This window comes from Rhinatrema bivittatum, chromosome 4 (assembly GCF_901001135.1).
Source record: "Rhinatrema bivittatum chromosome 4, aRhiBiv1.1, whole genome shotgun sequence".
In the NCBI taxonomy this organism is placed as follows: domain Eukaryota; kingdom Metazoa; phylum Chordata; class Amphibia; order Gymnophiona; family Rhinatrematidae; genus Rhinatrema; species Rhinatrema bivittatum.
Genome location: NC_042618.1, coordinates 190,341,615 through 190,362,954, shown reverse-complemented (window position 1 = coordinate 190,362,954; position 21,340 = coordinate 190,341,615). Strand labels below are relative to the sequence as shown.

Here is a 21,340-nt window from a genome sequence, read left to right as displayed (position 1 = left end):
TCGGAGACAGATGTAGGAGAAGAAGTGATCATGATAAAAGAAATAGAAGAAATGTAAAATGGAAAGTAGACGCTGGTAAAGTAGTTAGGAAAAGACAGACAAGAAGAAAGCAGAAAAATGCAGTGGCCTGATCTGTGTCTGAGACAGAAACAGCTATGGTCTGCACAGAAGGCAGTAGAGGCCCTTAATATAGAATAGAAAAAAGTACAGGAGCATTTGGAGGGACACAAGATTAAGAAAGATGGGAGAAAAGTGGTGAGGAGGGAAAGAAAATGAAAGGTGTGGGGAAAATGTGGTGAGGGGGTAAGAAGATTTCAATACCTTTTATTTTCTCACTGAAGTAGGGTCTTAAAAATTATTTCGAACAGGGGAATGGTTGGCCAACCCTGACTCTTGGACTTTTCCCTCCTATTGTTCCCCCTGTAGACCACCATCAACCCCACTACTCCTCTCTCCATGCCTGGAAAGAACGATAGGGTCAATGCAGGGGATCTGTGAGCCAGCGCCCATTCACAGATCCTTCGGTGGTCCCCCGCCCTCTTTAAATACAGGTCCTTCGATCCATGAGTGGAACACAATTGTCTATGGGTGCCATGCTAGTGGAAGTAAATTCCAGTGGTGATACTGCATCATAGCAGGGGGGTCCCTTCCCGGGGCCAGCCATGAATTTGAAGGGGATCCCTGTCCCCTCCAGTCCAGGGTGGAGTGAGTTGTCCGCTGTTTATGGCTACAGGCAGCCAAGAGGGTAAATTCACTATTGTGGATTGGCCAGGTATTATAAAGCATTTCATTGAGCTGTCTCTGCTTACTAGGGTCATAGGATAGATTGGTAGTTCAGTTTTCTATCAATTATAATCTCAATCTTCTATGTGAACATTTCAACAATGGTGGATTTCTTACCTGTTCAGTTCAACTGAGTCAGTGCGGCTCCAAAAGAGGAGGACTGCATTAGTCTGATTCTGCAAGATGATTTCATCCCTTGTTACTGACAAATTCATCTCTGGATTCTTGTATGTAATTCCAAATGATTTAAAGCGTTTGCCAGTTCTTTCAAGCTTACCAGTCACCCAGATTCCTGAAAAAAATCAAACTATATGCAGTAACATAAGCAGCAAATGAGACTGAAGGATATAGACCCCAGAGGAGAAGAAAGATGGAGGGATAGTGAAGACATGGTTAAAAACATTCAAGTATTTCAAAAGTATACACAATGCATAAGAAGCAAGCACTTTTCAGTAGAAAAGAAAGCATACAAGAAGAGGAGGTAGACTCAGGAGGAATATTAGGAAAGATTTCCCCACAGAAAGGGCAGTGGATAGGGTTGAACCATTGTCTCAGGGCCAATTCTGTGTGCTGTTATGCAGAAGACCTGGGTTTGATTCCCGGGTCAGATCTTCCACTCCCTAAGCCGTAGAAGGGTAGAGATGCTGTGGGAGTTCACAGCTCCTGGGGTTAGGCAGTCCTGGGCATCATCTACATTTAGGACTGAGAATTTCAGATGTAGCCCTGGGGCATGGCCCCAGCTCAAGACTGTAGCTGCGATATGACTGGGCTGAGATTGACATGGGGGTGGGGATAGAATACAGGAGAATAATGACCCCCACGTCCTTGTGAATGAAGATTCATGTGCTGGAATTCAACCCCGGTTCCGATTGAGTGGGAATTCCAAAGGAGTTAAGAGGAAGCTGGGCTCAAAAAAAGAAAAGGGTGGATGGTGGATGCATGGACAAATACCCAGTGGAGGTGATGGGAGGCAAAAACAATAGAATTCAAGAAAGCCTGGGGGAAGCACAGAGTATCTGCAAAGGAGTAAAAGCAACACCAGAGATTAAGTGAGGCCTACAGTATTACAACAAGAAGGAAATGGAGTAGATTATGTGGGCCTTATCTGTCAACATATTCTCTGTTTTTGTGCTTCCTTAGGTTCATTTAGCAGTTCTGCTTTATAGCTAAACAGGGATTTTTGTCATCGTCTGAATCAATGTTTCTCAAGCCAGTCCTGGTTTGATTTTTAGATATCCACGATGCACATGCATGACAGCCTCCACTGAATGCAAATCTCTCTCATCCATATTCATTGTGGATATTCTGAAAATCAGACTGGCTTGAGAAACACTGCTCTGAATCATAGCTACAAAATTCCCCAGACTTGGTTTATGGGAAGAAGACCTATATCGATGGACATCTTATATAGATGCCAAATCAACCAGTATGGGATCAAGGTGAACCAATGGCTTCATTCAAGCTGTAAGAAAGATTTTCAAAGAGCCAGTGAGCAATGAAGTTAACCGGTTAATTTTTATCTGAATATTCAGTTGATACTAAATGGCTAAATTTGCCACTGAATATCTGCACAGTTTTTGCATGCATAAATCTTATTTTTCCCGTGATAGCAGGACTGAATTAGCCATGGGATCTGCCAATCAGATCCGGGAGGTGGAGCTTTGTTAAGCAGAGGTTTAGCCTTTTGTCTCTGTGGCTGCTCGTGTTCCCGCGCAGGAAAATAATAGATTCTCTTTAGTCTGTGATTAAGCTGTAGTTGATTCGAAGAAGCGGTGACTGCCAGGGAGGAGGGCGGGTCAGCATGGCTAATTCATTCTGCTATCTACGGAAACAGCATTTACGGTAAGCAAACTTGCTTTTTCCCGTTGATAGCAGGGCTGAATTAGCCATGCTGTCATGGGAGTCCCAAGCTCCCGATAACATTAATTGTGATACATATAGATGGACTTGATCTGAAGAAGTGTGGTAATCACCTTGGACAGGAGGATAGAGATTGCAGGATTGCTTGCCCTATCTTCACATCTGTGGTCGCTTGCTGATCAAGGCAGTAGTGCGATGTGAAGGTATGGACTGATGACCATGTAGCTGCCTTACAAATGTCTATGGGTTGTACATTTCGATGGTGTGCCCATGAAGTTGCTAGTGCTCTCACTTGGTGAGCTTTGGGTATAGAAGACAGATGTAACTTCTGCTTGTCATAGCAAAATTGAATGCATTGTACTATCCAGCTGGAAATGGTATGTTTTGACACTGGTAGTCCCGGTGCTTTTGAATCAAATGATACAAATAGTTGAGAAGCTCGGGATTCCAATTTTGTTCTCTCTTTGTAGTAAGCTAACACTCTTTTACAATTCAGCATATGGAGTAACTTTTCCCTTTCATTGGCTTGAGGTTTAGGAAAAAAGATTGGTAGTTCTATGCTTTGGTTAAGATGGAACTGCGAAACTACTTTTGGTAAGAAGGATGGGTGAGTTCTGAGAACCACTTTTTGGTGAAAAAACTGCAAGTATGGTGAATAATGGACTAGTGCTTGTAGCTCGCTGGCTCGACTTGCCAAAGTTACTGCTATTAGAAACACTACCTTCCAAGTAAGGTACTTTATATGTGCTGATTCCATAGGTTCAAAGGGGGAAAGCATGAGTTGTTCCAGGACTGTGTTGATATTGTAATCACAGGTCAGATTAGACAACTCTGAACATATAGCCATTATTGTGAAACTATGTTACCGAGCTTATCAGGCACCTCCATTACTAATAATAAGAACAGATGCATGTACAATTTACTATATGTGCCTCTATGTAAACCGCTGTGTTGGTAATATACTGAACGATGGTATAGAAAAGATTTTAAATAAATACATAAATAAATACATAAATACATAAATAAATTCCATGGAACTGGAGGTTTTGAAACTGGAGGACGAAGATGAGAGAGTCCTCTAATGAAACAGGATAGTAATGGATGATTGGATATCGGTGTATCATTTAATGGTCTATGGTATGCGCCTATGGCACTGAGATGAACTCTAATGGAAGATGTGGCTAGTCCAGTGTCGTACAATGTATGAAGGTAATCCATGAGTTTTTCTGGTGGACAGTCTATTGGTGATACGTTATTGGATATGCACCAAGTTGAGTAACGTTTCCATTTGTAGTTGTAGTTCTTCCTTGTTGAGAGTTTCCTGGATTCTAATAAAATGAATTGTGCAGACCGAGAGACTCCCTGTTCTGTTAACAGGAGCTGTTCAACCTCCATGCTGTCAAGTGGAGAGATGCGTGTAACGGGTGTAGAAGAGTCCCCTGATCCTGAAGCAGGAGATCTGGACGATTCGGTAGACATATTGGTTCTTCTAGAGATAGTCGAAGAACGAAACTGTACCATGGTTGTCGCGGCCAGGCTGGGGCAATGAGTATCAATTGAGCCCTGTCCGCTATGCACTTTTGAATCGTTCTTGCTATCAGAGGTATGGGAGGAAAGGCGTATAGGAGGCCTGTCGTCCAAGGGATGAGGAAAGCATCTTGAGCTATCCAGAGTTTGCTGGGTCTTATCGAGCAGAATTTGGGACCTTGAGCATTGATCTCCATTGCGAAGAGATCTATCGAAGATGTTCCCCATTGCTTGAAGACGGTTTGGGCTATGTCTGTATTGAGTGTCCATTCGTGAGGATGAAAGATTCGACTTAACCTGTCCGCTCATGTATTCACCACTCCTGGAAGGTAAGTGGCTTGCAGATGTATGCAATGCTGATGAGCATGTTGGAAGATAATCAATGTCTCTTTGCAGAGGAACCATGAACCGGACCCTCCTTATTTGTTGATGTAAAACATTGCTACTTGATTGTCCTTGTAGATCATGACTCTACGGCCCTTTAGGTAGTCTTGAAAAACTTGTAGAGCCCTTCGGATCACTCTGAGTTCCAACAAATTTATATGTAGGGTTTGTTCTGCGCTCCCCAACCCTTCCGCAATACATGAGGGGTTGTTATAAATTTGCCCTCTTAAGAATTACAGTGTGGTGTTAGCCAGTATTAATTCCCAGACTCAGTATTCTGTTTTTATCTCTGTGCTTCTTTCTGTGCCACTAAATTTATTGTTGCTGACTTTTGGATACAGATTGGAGAGTCCAGGAAGTTTATTCCTACCAAATTATTGTTGTCTTCACTCGGAGAGTCAATGGAAAAAGCTGAGCGCTAAAATTGTGCACTGAAATTCAAAGCACAGTTTCTTAATGCACAAGTTAATTTTATTTTAACTCCTGATGCAGGAAGCTAATGTTATGCTAATGCATCGAGAGTTGAAAAATGTGTCAAACCAGATAATATATGCACAGAAAAGTCTTAGCACACAGAAAAGCAAGGTAATGCACAGAAAACATGGTTTATGTGGAGAAAACATGTTTTCCATGCATAAAAGCAAGTTTGCTTACCATAAACGGTGTTTCCGTAGATAGCAGGATGAATTAGCCATGCACAGTGCGGCGCCAAAAATGATGGAGCGTAGCGCGACGCCGACAGCGTCGAAGATAATTATGGCACCAAGGAAGTCAGCGCATACCACGGCCCCGACAATGGCAGCACAGACAATCATGGTGCCGAAGAGGTTGAAGCATACGGCGCCGGGGACATCGGCGCAGACTACGACGCTGAAAACATCGACACAGACTATGGCGCCGGAAACATTGACACAGACTACGGCGCTGGAAACATTGACGCAGACTACGGCGCTGGAAACATCGATGCCCCATCCTGGACCTTCGGGAACTCAACAAATTGCTGGCCAAAGAGAAATTCAAAATGGTATCCTTAAAGTCAATTCTTCCTCTAATGCAACCCAATGACTGGATGTGCTCCATCTACCTGAAGGATGCATACACTCACATTCCAATCCATCCATCCTCTTGGCGTTACCTATGTTTTCGGTACAAACATCAGCACTACCAATACAAGGTACTCCCCTTTGGATAATCGGCTGCACCCACGGTGCTCACCAAATGCATGGTAGTGGTGGGGGCTCATCTCAGACAACAGGGTATGACAATCTTTCCATATCTGGATGATTGGCTCATAATAGCCTTGACTCGGGAAATATTGATCAATCATCTCCAAAGAATAATACAATGCTTACAAGCATTAGGAACAGTGATCAATTTTCAGAAATTACATCTGCAACCAGTACAGCAGCTGCAGTTTATAGGAGCATATCTGGACACCACTCGGAGCAGATCATACCTCCCATCGGAAAGAAAGGTACAACTACGTCAGCTTCTGCATCACTTGAACAACACTCAAAAACCTTCAGACAGACAAGTGTTAGTAGTCTTAGGTCACTTGGCGGCAGCCAATTTCACAGTTCCCAATACCAGACTACATATGAGACATCTGCAGTGGGGACTGAAACGTCAGTGGAGACAACACACATAACCATTAACACAGAAAATAAGATTAATGTCCGAGATGAGGAAGGACATAGCATGGTGGCTTTTCCACCCTCTCCAAGGGAGCACTGTTCCGTCTTCCCACGCACAATGCAGCCCTAACCACAGATGCATTGCGGAAGGGTTGGGGAGCGTAGAACAAACCCTACAGATAAATTTGTTGGAACTTAGAGTGATCCGAAGGGCTCTACAAGTTTTTCAAGACTACCTAAAGGGCCGTAGAGTCATGATCTACAAGGACAATCAAGTAGCAATGTTTTACATCAACAAACAAGGAGGGTCCGGTTCATGTCAGTTGTATGCAAATCTATGTCATGCATATTCATTAGGATATCCTAAAACCTCGACAGGTTTGTGGCCCTCGAGGATTGGAATTGCTCACCCCTGCCATAGACCATTAAATGATACACCGATATCCAATCATCCGTGACTATCCCGTTTCATTAGAGAACTCTCTCATCTTCGTCCTCCAGTTTCAAAACCTCCAATTCCATGGAATTTAATTATTTATTTATTTAAAATCTTTTCTATACCATCGTTCAGTATATTACCGTCACAACGGTTTACATAGAGGCACGTATAGTAAATTGTACATGCATCTGTTCTTATTATTAGTAATGGAGGTGCCTGATAAGCTCGGTAACATAGTTTCACAATAATGGCTATATGTTCAGTGTTGTCTAATCTGACCTGTGATTACAATATCAACACAGTCCTGGAACAACTCATGCTTTCCCCCTTTGAACCTATGGAATCAGCACATATAAAGTACCTTACTTGGAAGATAGTGTTTCTAATAGCAGTAACTTTGGCAAGTCGAGTCAGCGAGCTACAAGCACTAGTCCATTATTCACCATACTTGCAGTTTTTTCACCAAAAAGAGGTTCTCAGAACTCACCCATCCTTCTTACCAAAAGTAGTTTCGCAGTTCCATCTTAACCAAAGCATAGAACTACCAATCTTTTTTCCTAAACCTCATGCCAATGAAAGGGAAAAGTTACTCCATAAGCTGAATTGTGAAAGAGCGTTAGCTTACTACAAAAAGAGAATAAAATTGGAATCCCGAGCTTCTCAACTATTTGTATCATTTGATTCAAAAGCACCGGGACTACCAGTGTCAAAACATACCATTTCCAGCTGGATAGTACAATGCATTCAATTTTGCTATGACAAGCAGAAGTTACATCTGTCTTCTATACCCAAAGCTCACCAAGTGAGAGCACTAGCAACTTCATGGGCACACCATCGAAATGTACAACCCATAGACATTTGTAAGGCAGCTACATGGTCATCACTCCATACCTTCACATCGCACTACTGCCTTGATCAGCAAGCGACCAGGGATGCGAAGATAGGGCAAGCAATCCTGCAATCTCTATCCTCCTGTCCAAGGTGACTACCACACTTCTTCAGATCACGTCCAGCTATATGTATCACAATGTGATCGGGAGCTTGGGACTCCCATGACAGCATGGCTAATTCAGCCCTGCTATCAACGGGAAAAAGCAAGTTTGCTTACCGTAAACGGTGTTTCTGTAGATAGCAGAATGAATTAGCCAAGCTGACCCGCCCTCCTACCTGGCAGTCACCGCTTCTTCGAATCAACTACAGCTTAATCACAGACTAAGGAGAATCTATTACTTTCCTGTGCGGGAACACACGCACAGCTGCAAAGACAAAAAGCTAAACCTCTGCTTAACAAAGCTCCACCTCCCGGACCTGATTGGCAGATCCCATGACAGCATGGCTAATTCATCCTGCTATCTACGGAAACACCGTTTATGGTAAGCAAACTTGCTTTTATGCATGGAAAACATGTTTTCTCCACATAAACCATGTTTTCCCTGCATTACCTTGCTTTTCTGTGTGCTAAGACTTTTTTCTGTGCCTATATTACCTGGTTTGACACATTTTTCAACTCTCGATGCATTAACATAACATTAGCTTCCTGCATCAGGAGTTAAAATAAAATGAACTTGTGCATTAAGAAACTGTGCTTTGAATTTCAGTGCACAATTTTAGCGCTCAGCTTTTTCCATTGACTCTCCGAGTGAAGACAACAATAATTTGGTAGGAATAAACTTCCTGGACTCTCCAATCTGTATCCAAAAGTCAGCAACAATAAATTTAGTGGCACAGAAAGAAGCACAGAGATAAAAACAGAATACTGAGTCTGGGAATTAATACTGGCTAACACCACACTGTAATTCTTAAGAGGGTAATATTATAACAACCCTCATAGGGCTGAATCCCACGTGTATAAAATACATACAGACCTCTGCTCCAATTTTCAAAGAGGACCTCTGCGCATAAGTCCGCTATGATAATTGGTGTGGGATACTCCTGCTTGGGAGCCGGTGTAAATGTGTACATGTAGACTTATGCACATATTTCCTATAATCAAAAATATACACTTAAATGGTTTTCCCATCTCACCTCTACATATGTTTAAAATACGCAGAGAAGTACACATAAAATCACTTCCATGTGTACTTCTACACATACAATCGCCAGGATAATTTTCAAAAAGCCCATGTATGCGCATGAAACCATGTTTTACATGGGTAAATGCTTTTGAAAATTACCCTTGAAATGTATAGAAAGTAGGGATGTGAATCGTTTTTTGACGATTTAAAACAATCGTCAGATATATTTTAAATCGTCAAAAATCGTTAGAGCCGTGATACAGTAGCAATTCCCCCGATTTATCGTCAAAAAATCATAAATCGTAAATCGGGGGAGGGTGGGAAAACCGGCACACCAAAACAACCCTAAAACCCACCCCGACCCTTTAAAACAAATCCCCCACCCTCCCAAACCCCCCAAAATGTTTTAAATTACCTGGGGTCCAGTGGGGGGGGGGTCCCGACGCGATCTCCCACTCTCGAGCCACGGCTGCGTTGAGAAATGGCGCCGGTGGCCCTTTGCCCTTATCATGTGACAGGGCAAAGGTAGCGCCGGCGCCATTTTGGTTCCTGTCACCCGACGTCACGAGTGCAGGAGATCGCTCCAGGACCCCCGCTGGACCCCCAGGGACTTTTGGCCAGCTTGGGGGGGGGCCTCCTGACCCCCACAAGACTTGCCAAAAGTCCAGCGGGTGTCCGGGAGCGACCTCCTGCACTCGGGCCATATTGCCAATATTCAAAATGGCGCCGGCGCTACCTTTGCCCTGACTATCGATTTTTAACGATTTTTTAACAAAAAAAACCATGACGATCAGATTTCCCTCCCCGCCCAGCCAAAATCGATCGTTAAGACGATCGATCACACGATTCACATCCCTGATAGAAAGTAAGATTGCAGATAACACCATATCATGAGAGACAGGCTGAGCCAGTCCTGGTTTTATTCTATTGCGCGCATGAAGATGTGTTTCTGATTTCCATAATAGAAGCAGAATTATCTCTCTCTGCATGCCAACAGATTAACGCCAGGACTGGCGCTGCCTGTCCCTTATCACATACAGCTATCTGGACTCCTTGGTTGCATATGCAACTGGATTCTCCAATTTAACAAGCAGAGCTGCACAGAAGGTCATACTTGCTAACCTTTAAAATTTGTGTAAGGTAAGGCAATCTGGTACCTTTCCCAATTAATTTACAACAGGTAATAGAATTAGAATATGAAATGTGTAACCCCTACCTCCAGGAATGGGCTATGCTCCAGTGGGGCCATAAAAGAATTTGTATTCTTTCTTTGGGGCAAGAACCCTGGCTAGCTGGACACAGTCTCTTTCCTTCCCCACGGAGTGGGTTCTTTATTGGGCGGGGGGAGAGTTTCCTTTCAGGGCCCTGAGTGCTAGGAGTGTTTTGCAGATCTGAGTATCCCTGGGAGAGGAGTACACAGTAGTAGAGTTCTACTGCAGGCTATCTACACCAAAACAAACCACTCTAGACTCTGTGGTGGTGTAAAAAATAAAGTTTACTGGCAGATAAGCAGTTGGATATGGCACAAATGATTCAGTTCTCAGCCTCACAGTTAAGCATTTCAAGTTTCAGTTCTTTCTCTCAATCTGTGCAGAAGTGTCCCTCACAGGGTTCCAGGGTACATCCACTTTTGAGGGAGTGGAGGAGTGAAGGCCCCGGGTGGGAAACATGCCTGCTTTTGATATGTGGCAGGGATTCCCCTCCAACCCTGGATAAAAATGGACTAACCAATATTGGCACACAGAGTTTACAAGTCCCTCTCTCCCCAGGGGCGAAGACTCCGGGTGGGTTTCCCTGATGATGTCAGAAAAATTCTTACTCACAGCTTGGTTAAGTCCCTAGGTTTTGTTTCCTTGTACCTGGTTTCCCGATGGGAGGAATCCTTCTAGAAAAGCAGCTCCTGATGTTCCCTTCAGGTAAGAAGGGGCAGCTAAACACTTCCTCCTGAGCCTCAAAACAAAGACTCTTTCCTTGTAAATCAAATTACCACCGGAGGGTCCTGGCACCAGGTCACCACCACCTCCATCCTCAACAAGGGGCAGCTCCAAACCTGAGCAGCCCCCAAAACAGGGTTCCCAAATCCCTAAGTCCAGGTAGTGCACAGGGTCTCACCAGGCCTCCTACCAAGAAAATTGTAAAAACCCCAAAAATATACCCAGAGGGATAGCCCAACCAGCTAAAGAGTAGACTGGAAGGAAACCCTCTCGAACATCATCAGATTCCACAGGCTGGGTTAGTCATATTCCCCTGACTGGGCCTGAAAAATACAACTCAGATTAAGCTCAACTACCTCTTACCTTCATAAAACCCATAAAGGACAGCCCACAGACTTCCTCTATGCAGGACTGGCGGAAGCACTAGGCGAACTAGGCATGGGCTTAGGATGCCGAACATTAGGGGACACGAGCCACGTGGATCCGCGAGCAGCGATCTCCACTCCTCTTTGCCGCTGCGGTGCCGTCGCTTGCGGCCCCACATAGCCCACACCCCTTAATGCGGGGTGGCGGTGCGACGGGGGGGGGGGTTGACACTCCTTTTTGCCGCTGCGGTGCCACCGCTCGTGGCCCCATATGGCTCATGCCCCCTAATGGGGATGGCGGCATGACTGGGGGGGGGGGGGGTGGCATGACCGGGGGGGGGCAGTGAGATAAGGGGGGGGGGGCGCAAGGCAGAAGGTGCTTAGGGTGCCTAACCCCCTTGCACCAGCCCTGCCTCTATGGTACTGCTTAAAAAAACCCTCAGGGGGATGGCCATTCCAGACCCCACAAAGGGAGGGGCTGTATTTGATTGGGATCCTCCCCCTTACCCACTTGCACTGCTCTAGCTAGAAAATAGGTCTTAACCTGGGCTTACTGTAGTACAATCGTGGGATCCGCTGCACTATACTGACAGCCCTTATTATTTGAATTTTGGCCCTTTATTTCTTTATAGAAGAAAAATTTGTGGCAGACTTGTCCTTCTGAATCAGACTAGGCAAGGTGTGGATTCCACTATCTTCGTGGTTCTCTGCTCCATTCTGGTGAACAACTCACAAACCTTTCAACTGAATTCAAGGTTTAGAGGTCAAATGATTGAGCAGTTGGGGAATTTGGCTAATTTTATAAGAAAAAAAATAATCTTGTTTTAGAAAGTAAATCCTCCTTACCATGGTAAGTACTGTACAACACTAGGGACTGAACAATTGTGTGACTAAAAGCCACAGATTACAAGAACCCATAAATAAGTAATATGAAACTTAGCCAATGGTTTCTTGACTAAGTTGAAAAACTGCTTGAAGGTATAAATTAGTCCCTGGCATAAGCCTTACCTGTGTCAGGATCAGAAACCAGGTTTAGAGATGTCTGCAGCTGTCCTTTGATGTTTATGCAAAATGAATCATTTTGGCTTGGTAATTGCAAGATAAAATGTGGATCTTTGTCGCCTATGGGAAAAAGAGAGAGTTATTTTTGCTCAGTCCAGTATTTAGCATTGTGTTGTTTAGAGAGTGCAACTATTAAAGTTAGGGATGGGTAGCAGAAAACATTTTGTTTCATTTCACAGTTATTTTTGTGTGGACCCCAAATTGTTCCTTTAGTTTCAAAACAAAAAATAAATTTTTAGTTTGATTGTTTTTTTTTTTTTGTTTGCCATTAAAGTCAATGGGGGAAGCATTACAGCCTATATTGGGTTTCAGAACTGGGTTTTATAATCAATTGTCTTAAAACTTGTGGGAAGAAATCAACAGAAGGGGGGGGGGGGGGGAAGAACTCCAAGGTATCTAGAAAGACTGTGGATTCTGGACAGTGGCACCAAAAGTGTACAAGGACTGTGTACAAGGGCAAAGGGGTACCAGCATTAGCAGGATTTCACCAAATCACTGTGAGAGGAGCAAAGAAGCAGAAAAGATGGAAAGAACAGCCCAAGGCTCCAAAACAGGGCACCAGCAATAGTGATATAAATCCTTCATGGCATCTCAAGTGGGAAACTGGCACCCAAAAGTGGCATTAGCATCTTAAAGCAGCATGCAGAGGGAACACAGCAGAAAAGATGTCATAAAAACCCCAAGGCAGGCACTGGTAAAGGGGCCAAGCAGCATAAAGAGTAACTTCAAGACTCCAAAGCAACATGAGAGGCGCAAAGCTAACCCCCCCCCCCCCCCCCCGCTCAACCTGCGGGGAATGAGGGCTGATATTGGCGAAGCTCCAGTCAGCCTCCGCTTCCTGCTTGGCCTCGCCTCCCGATGGTGGGGACCTGTGGGCTTCCCCCACGGTGGTGCCAACAACACCTCAGGTCAGGGGTCCACCTCCACAACAGGTTACCAAGGCCATGGACCCATCAGCTCTCCAAGCCATTCCGGGCCTGACTCTGAAGATCCAGGAACAGCAGCGGTTTCTTGAGGTGTTGGCTACATCCATAGAGCACCTCAATGCTCATCTGAACTTTCATCCAGGCTCAGCGGGTTCCACACCTGTCTGGTCCAGTTCTCCGGCACGGGCTACTTTGGGCAGGGCTTCACTCTCCCTGCCTGCTCCGCCCTGTTTTAATGGGGACCCGAAGCTTTGTAGGGGCTTCATAAACCACTGTTATATGCAGTTTGCCTTGCAACCGTCCATGTTCCAGGATGACATCATGAAGGTGACGTTCATCTTCTCTCGCCTAGAAGGCAAGGCACTGGCTTGGGCTTCTCCCTTATGGGAACAAGAGGACTCTGTTCTTCAAGAGTTACCATGTTTTGTCACCACCTTCCATCAGACTTTTGATGATCCAGGAAGGCAGGCAACAGCGAGTTCGGATCTTCTGCACCTACGGCAAGGCCGTCGAGCACTCAACGAGTATACTATTGAATTTCGTACCCTAGCGACTGAGCTGGGCTGGCAAGAAGATTGCCTCCGATCCATTTACCTAGATGGCCTGTTGCCTCAGCTCAAGGATGAGCTTGCAGCCTGCGAACTACTGATCTCTCTCGAGAGCCTCATTGACCTCATGGGTCGCATAGACCATTGCCTTCAGGAGTGGCACCGGGAAGTCCAAACGCCTCATCGCCCAGCTGCGGAATGTTCTCGTTCTCCTCCTGCTGAAGGGCTCATTGCCAGCAGAGTGCCACCTTCTAACAAGCTTGAGCAGCCCATGCAGCTAGGGCATGGACGTCTTACCCCAGAAGGGTGCCTCAGGAGGAAGCATTCAGGCCTGTGCTATATAGAGGGGCTGCAGGACTTCGTCTGTCTTCTTGTCTCATTCATCCGGGAAACTTGCTGGCCTGAGTTCAGTAGGGGTCCTGAACTTGGGCGCCACCTCTCCGGCCCCCCAGCTGACATTCCCAGTTACTCTGACCTAGAATTCCTGTTCCTTTCCTACTCTGGCTTTGGTCGATTCAGGAGCTGGTGGAAACATCCTTGTGAGGGATCTGGCCTAACACCTGGGCATCCCTACTCGTACCATTGAGAAACCATTGCTTATCACCTCTATCCATGGCGACCCGTTACCTGGGAGGATTACCCAAGTCACCGTCCCTGTTCGCCTTCAGACTGGAACCTTGCATGAGAAGGAAGCAGAATTGTTCGTGCTAGATAAATCCATCCACCCAGTAGTGCTAGGTTTACCCTGGCTTCAGTGACATTCCCCGCGGTTCAATTGGGAGAATCTGCAACTTCTTCTGCCTGCCACCACTCTTGTTTAAGAAAAGTGGAATCACCCTCCATGCTCCTGCTGGCGGCCACTGTCTCAGGCCTTCCCGTGCCATATGCTGACTTTGAGGATGTTTTCTCCAAACAGAAGGCTGACATCCTTCCGCCACACCAAGAATTCGACTGCCCTATTGACCTCTTGCCTGGAACATCGCCTCCCAGGGGTAGAACCTACCTGCTGTCTGTACAAGACACCAAAGCTATGTCGGACTACATTCATCAAACCTGGCTATGGGGTTTATTCGACTCTCCATGTTGCCTCTTTTTCAATACCAAAAAGGATGGGTCTTTATGAACGTGTATTGATTACTGTGGCCTAAATGCCATCACTTGCAAGGACAAGAACCCTCTGCCCTTGATCAACGAACTATTTGATCACCTCCAAGAGGCCACCATTTTTACTAAATTAGACCTGTGAGGAGCCTACAATCTGATCCGTATATGCCCAGAAGATGTTTAGAAATCCTCTTTCAATACCAGAGATGAGCATTACGAATACCTCATAATTACGTTTTGCCTTTGTAATGCCCCTGCGGTATTTCAACGCATGATACTTGAAATATTCCACTACTTGCTGTATACAAAAGTCATTGCCTATCTGGACGACATACTTGTCTTCTCAAAGGACCTCCTGCTCATCTTCAGGATGTCCGCTCTGTGCTTCAGCGCCTGCGCGACAATCATCTTTATGCCAAGTTAGACAAGTGTCCGTTCGAGAGGCAGCCTACCCTTTCTAGGGTACATAGAATCTAGACATGGTTTCTCCATGGACCTTAGTAAACAGCAGAGCATCCAAGATTGGCCCCGGCCCAGGGGCCTACGGACATTATAGCGATTTCTATGTTTTGCAAATTATTATCGACACTTTATAGCCAACTACTCTCTAGTTGCAGCCCCTTTTATGCTCTCACTTGTAAGGGAAGTGACACCAAGACTTGGACTCCAGAGGCTATTGCAGCCTTCCAGGCCCTAAAAGAGGCCTTTGTACGTGGACCATGTTTATGCCATCTGGACCCAAATTGTCCGTTTATCATCGAAGTGGATGCTTCTGCCATTGGAGAAGGGGCAGTCTTGAGTCAACATTCCAATAAGAGCACCTTGCATCTATGTTCCTTTTACTTGCACAAATTTTCCTCCACGGAGCGGAATTACAGTATCGGGGATTGCAAGCTCCTCACAATTAAGCTCGCCCTAGAAGAATGGCGCCCCTGGCTGGAGGGCGCCCAACACCGCTTTAAGATATTTACAGATCATAAAAGCCTAGAGCACCTCCGACATGCCCAGCGTCTGAATTCCTGCCAGGCCCGCTGGGCGTTGTTCTTCATCTGGTTTAACTTTGATTTACGTTTCTGTCCTGCAGAAAATAATTTATGTGCTGATGCCTTATCTTGTTCCTTTGAGCCCGAAGATTCCCAGGAAAAGCCTCAGCATATTATTGACCCGACTTGTATCTACCTGTCTGCTGCCATGACTATGCTTGCGGGGAAGATGGTGGTGCCCCGCAGGCTTCGTGAAAAGGTACTACAGTGGGCACATGACTCCCGAGTCGCTGGACACCCTGGGCGAGCACGGATGTTGTCCCTCCTTCAACGTTACTATTGGTGGCCAACCATGTCCTTGCATACTCGAGCCTAGGTGGATTCCTGCCCCACGTGTGTACAACAAAAGACACCCATCGGCCAACCCTGGGGGCTATTGCAACCATTGTCAGCTCCCAGAGGGCTCTGGACTCACCTGTCCACCGATTTTGACATGGACTTTCCTGTATCTAATGGGAAAATCATTATCTGGGTGGTTATGGACAGGTTCTCCAAGATGGCTCACTTTATCCCGCTTCCTAGCTTGCCCTCTTCAACTGAACTAGCACGCCTGTTCTTCTTGCACATATTCTGTCTCCATGGATTACCTGAACACATCACCTCAGACAAAGGACCTCAATTTGTTACCTGTTATTGGCGCTCCCTGTGCAAGAAATTTGGGATATCGGTTGGATTGACCTCAGCCTACCATCCTCAGGCCAACATTCAAGCTGAACGTATGAACCACTTTCTCAAATTGTTTCTGCGCTCATACTCCAATGACCAGAAGACAATTGGGCCCAACTGGTCCCATGGGCTGAGTTTTCTCATAACTCTCACATCAATTGGGCCCAACTGGTCCCATGGGCTGAGTTTTCTCATAACTCTCGCAGCCACGGGAGCCTCCCCTTTCTCCTTAGTATATGGAAGACAACCACAGCCTCCTCTGTCGATACCCCTCACAGTTCCTTTTCCAGCAGCCCAAGCGACTGCAAATGTTGTTCAGGCCTTGTGGACCCGCACGAATCAAAGGCTACAACAAGCAGCTGCGCATGCCAAAAGATACTCAGATGCTCTCTGAAGGCCAGCCCCAGAGTTCCAGCCTGGTGACAGGGTATGGCTGAGTACACAACATATTCGTCTGAAGCTTCGTTCCTAGCATTTTGCTCCAGATATATTGGCCCATTTCCAGTCATTCGACGCATTGGCCCAGTCAGCTCCGTCTTCCGCCCACGCTGGGAATACACAACTTGTTCCATGTGTCCCTACTTAAACCCTTTGTGCTTTCATGACCGTCTCGTAGAACTCCTGAACCCTCGCAACTTGTTTCTGAAACTGACACCCTTTACAGGGTGCAAGACGTCAGCATCTGCAAGAGAGATTGCCGTTGGGAGTATCCCCTCTCTTGGGAGGGGTACAACCCCGAAGAAAACTCCTGGGAACCTGCTACCAACAACCTTGATAAAGATCTCCTCCAGCAATTCCATTTGACCCATCCGGGTAAGCCCAGATCTCCAGGAAGGGGACATAAGGGGGAGTACTGTTGCACTTCCCGGCCATGGCAGGCCTGTGGCCGGGCTCACTCACCCCCGACACTGGGTCCTCGGAGCTGGCCTGACCTCCTTGGTGGTGGTAGGCAACTGTCTACGTGCCCGCATTCCCTCCGTGTTCCCGGGACCCTCCTGTGCAGCTGCGGCCTCCTCCGGGTTGATTCGGCCTCCCCATGTATGCTGCAGGGAGATGCCGCCACTTTTTCTTCCCTGGTTCATCAGCCTTAGGCGCGCACGTGCCTCTCTGGACTTTAAAGGGGCTGCGGCGGGAAAGCCACCTGCGGACCCGGATGATGAAGTCAACTAGCTCCACTATATAAGGCAGGCTCAGACGTTCAAAGCCTGCCTTGGCAACAGATCTCCACACTTCCCTGTCATGCACTTTGTTGCTACTCCTGTTCCAGTTCCTGTTCCAGCTCCTGTCCTTGTTCCTGCTTAACTTCTGACGGACTTGCCTCTTGCTGCCTGCCTCGACCTTCTGCTTGGACCTGACCTTGTCTTTAGCTGCCTGCCTCGACCTTTGCTCAAACCTGGCCTTGTCTCTAGCCGCCTGCTTTGACCCTCTGCTTGGACCTGACCTTGTCTCTTGCCGCCTACCCCGACTCTCGTCTGGACCCGACCCCGACTAATGTGGCAGAGTTAGTGCGCACTAACGGGGAGTAGCGCATGCTAATGGGAGTTAGCGCACACTAACCCAAAAATGAATTTTTTTCAGAAATTTCAGAAAAATTCAATCGTTTTTCGGTTCTCCCAAACCATTCCGAATTAGGCAATCTTGTTGAAATTGCCTAATTCGGGAAAAACGATTGCACATCCTTAATGTAGGCAGGAATGAATAAGAATTTAAAGTGAAGGCATAATCACCCTTCTTCTTTGTTTTATGGTGAGAAAATAGTCTTTTCCTTAAAACCAGTAAATATGCTTTAAACTTATTTTTGTTTTTAGAAAGTTACTTACCACTTGTCAGAGGAGGTGTAAATGTCGATGTTCTTACTGTAAGAAAATAAAATAAGCTTTACTTAAGTTTCATGTTGAAAATGTATTGAAATCCACAAGATGGGAAGAGAGTATTAATCCAAAAGGAGTCTCGCTGGCTAGGGCTTTTCAGTAATTGATGTTGCTAAGTCAGAGGTTCTCTTGGAGTAGTGCCTCTAAAAGGGTTATGTTTGCATATGCCATAACAAAAAGGAGCCTCACTAATATGCCAGGCACCATAAAGGGGCAAAGTGGTACCAGCAGTGCCAGCAGTTCTCAAGGCACTGTCAGAGGAGCAAGGCAGCAGCAGAAGTAGGAAGAAAACCCAATGCTTCAAAAGAGGGCATCAAAAACAGTGGCATGAACCCTCAAAAGCAGCACGAGAGGCAAAGTGGCGCCAAGACTGGCATCAACATCCTGAGGTACCATGCAGGGGGAATGAAGCAGAAAAGGTGGCAGGAAAACCCCAAGGCACGAAAATGGGATAAGCAGACACCATGTGGCCGATGTAATATGGTGCGCTGAAGCTGCCATGGGTTTGCGCTTGGATGTATGCGCATTTGTACACGCATTTTCCCACGCAAAGCCTATACAGGGATGTAACAGCCAGCTAACTCAACTCCTTCCAGTTATACCCCAAATATTTATCTAGCTGGCTAACTCAGAAGTTAAATATTGATCAACTGAACAGCAACTACAGCTGTTCTGTTCACTGCATGTTTTTACTATTTTTTCAAAATATTCTTTTTAAAACGTTTGTTTTTTTATCAATTATGCTGTGAATTTTCCATTGTAATCTCACTGCCTACACAACAAGTGGAATACATTTTTTTTTCTTCAATTTTAAAATATACTGGTTTTTAAAAAAAAAAAAATTAGATTTAGGAGTAAGAGGAAAGTTTCATACATTGTGTAGGCGTCCCTGTGCCATTCTTGCATAATAATCATTAACTTCCCTCCGCCTCCGTGCTCTACTTTATAATTATTTTTCCATATGTTTAAATATATTAAAGTCCCGTCATTTCGTAACATCCATGATGCGATGACACTGCATGTAACTATTATCTTTTTATATTGAAACGATTCTACCTTCTTTCCAAATGAATACCTGACAAGTCCTGCTTGTTGTGAATCTTAAACTCGATCCCCGACACGTGTTTCAGACTAATGCGTCTTTCCTCAGGGGAATATTGCTATAAAGTAAAAGTCCAACAGTCAGGGTTAACCACGATGGTAATTTTGTGGTCCTACTGCCGTTTACGATGTCTCTCCTTCTGTGCCTCCCATTCGATCTGGCGCCATGGATGTCACGTACCCCTGTTCAATCCTCATCCCTTAATTTGTGCTCAGCCTGGATATGTTGATTTACCAATCACCAAACTTAAAAATGAACCAAACCAATCCCCTACTTCGTAGGCGTGCTTCCTCATTCCATTGCTGATGAACTTCCGTTCCGCCTGCATCTTTTTCCGTCCCTGTTGCGCTCCGTCTAGCTCTCCTAAGTTTACTTTGAGGCGGACCTGACAGAGGACCAATCCTCTTACGCTGCGTCTGGGTGTCCTGTATGTATTTGCTTTTGAGCAAACCTGACAGGGAACCTAGCATCCCTGCTGCAATAAAAATGGACCTATTAGAAAACTATCTATATACCAAAAAGCTTGGAGTCCGTATATCGGTGTTAAATTATCTCCATAATGTATTCTGTATTTTACAATACTAAATTTAAATTGAGCTCATCATTCATGCCTTTCGGCTCCGATGCTTTAAAAGTATAAATCCAAAATGCTTCTCGGTAGTTCAACCTTGCTCCTATGTCACCACCCCATGCTGGCATATGAACTTGTTCTAATTTAGTCCATCCGCAATTGTGTGACCTGCATCCTTAAGATGCTGAACCATAGGAGCTGTCATTTTTCCAGTATTAAACTCAGAAGTTAGCCAGTTAAATGCTTTTGAATATAGACCTCCCATTTAAAATAATTAGAGGTCAATATTCAAAAGACATTAAGGAGCCGATGCAATAAATATGCGCAGAAAGTGGGCACTGAACAGTCAATGCCCACTTTTTTTTAATGTGCCCCCAGGCGCCCCCCTTGGGGGAACCATGCAATATTTAAATTAGGGGGTCGCATTAGCAAGGAGGTGCCTCCTTGCTAATGAGAACCTGATTGGCGTTGGCAGTCCGAGTTTATTGACATCGGATTTCCTAAACGCCGCACAGCTGGGGGGTTCAGAAAATGGACGCTTGTCAGTTGAACGACCATTTCCTGCACCCGACTGTCAGTGGGGTTTGTTTGGGGTTTTTTTTACTTTTTTTCACTTTATTTAATTTTGTTTTACCTATTTAATACTGCAACATTATTAAGTAGAAGGCAGTACAGAAAAGCAGTTTTGTTCTGCTTTTCTGTACTGGTTTAAGGAACGCTCAGCTATTAACGCCTGGCAGGCGTTAATTTCTGATTGCCACATGTGTGTCGTAGACGCACATTTTTGTTTTTGCATTGGTAGTGAATGCCTAATAGCCTCATTCACATGCATTTCATTGTAATGAGCGCTATTACATTCACTCTGCGTTGGACGCGGGTTGTAGAGGCGCTATTTAATCCCCTTAATATTGGACACTCTTACAATGAACTTCTGGGGAAATTCTGCTCAAAATATTTAAAACTCTGCATCTTTAAGTAATAACTTTTTTTGTATTACATTTTAAATTAATTACTTAAAGACTGTCATGTATATTGTGTTATTCTGACCAATATAAAATATAGCCAATATTATCTGGCTAGCTCAGCCAATTTTCATCTATAACTGGCTAAGTTAGCCAGATAACTTCAGACCTGCTTCATAGCAGGTCTGAAATTATCTGGCCAGATAACCTGCCACTTAACCGGATATCTTCAAAAGATTTTATTTATTTATTTATTTGAGTTTTTTTCTATACCGGCATTCGCAATGGGAATCACATCATGTCGGTTTACAATTAAAAAGGTGTGACAAGAGGAAAAATAATAAGAACATTAACAGGTGCTAACAGAAAAAAATAGCAGCTACAATAAAACAGGGACATAATACCACTTGGAATGGTGAAGAGGCGATAATAATTTAACAGTGAAAAAGAAAAAAGAAAAAACCTGCCAATTTAAAAGAGAATGTAAAAATAAGGAATTGGCCAAGTTGTTGATTACCCTATTGGGTGGTCAGAGTTAATTAAG

The 21,340-nt window shown here is 45.1% G+C and overlaps 1 protein-coding gene across 1 annotated transcript in view; it reads right to left on the bottom strand.

The window, feature by feature from the left end:
• LOC115090396 (inter-alpha-trypsin inhibitor heavy chain H4-like) overlaps positions 1-21,340 on the bottom strand; it is a 236,158-nt gene that overhangs the window by 18,235 nt on the left and 196,583 nt on the right. The window contains exons 21-23 of the mRNA XM_029599426.1: positions 18,111-18,146; positions 11,950-12,063; positions 901-1,075 (exon numbers count right to left, since the gene is read on the bottom strand). Of these exons, the coding sequence (XP_029455286.1) occupies positions 901-1,075; positions 11,950-12,063; positions 18,111-18,146 (325 nt within the window). The remainder of the gene's footprint in view (positions 1-900; positions 1,076-11,949; positions 12,064-18,110; positions 18,147-21,340) is intronic.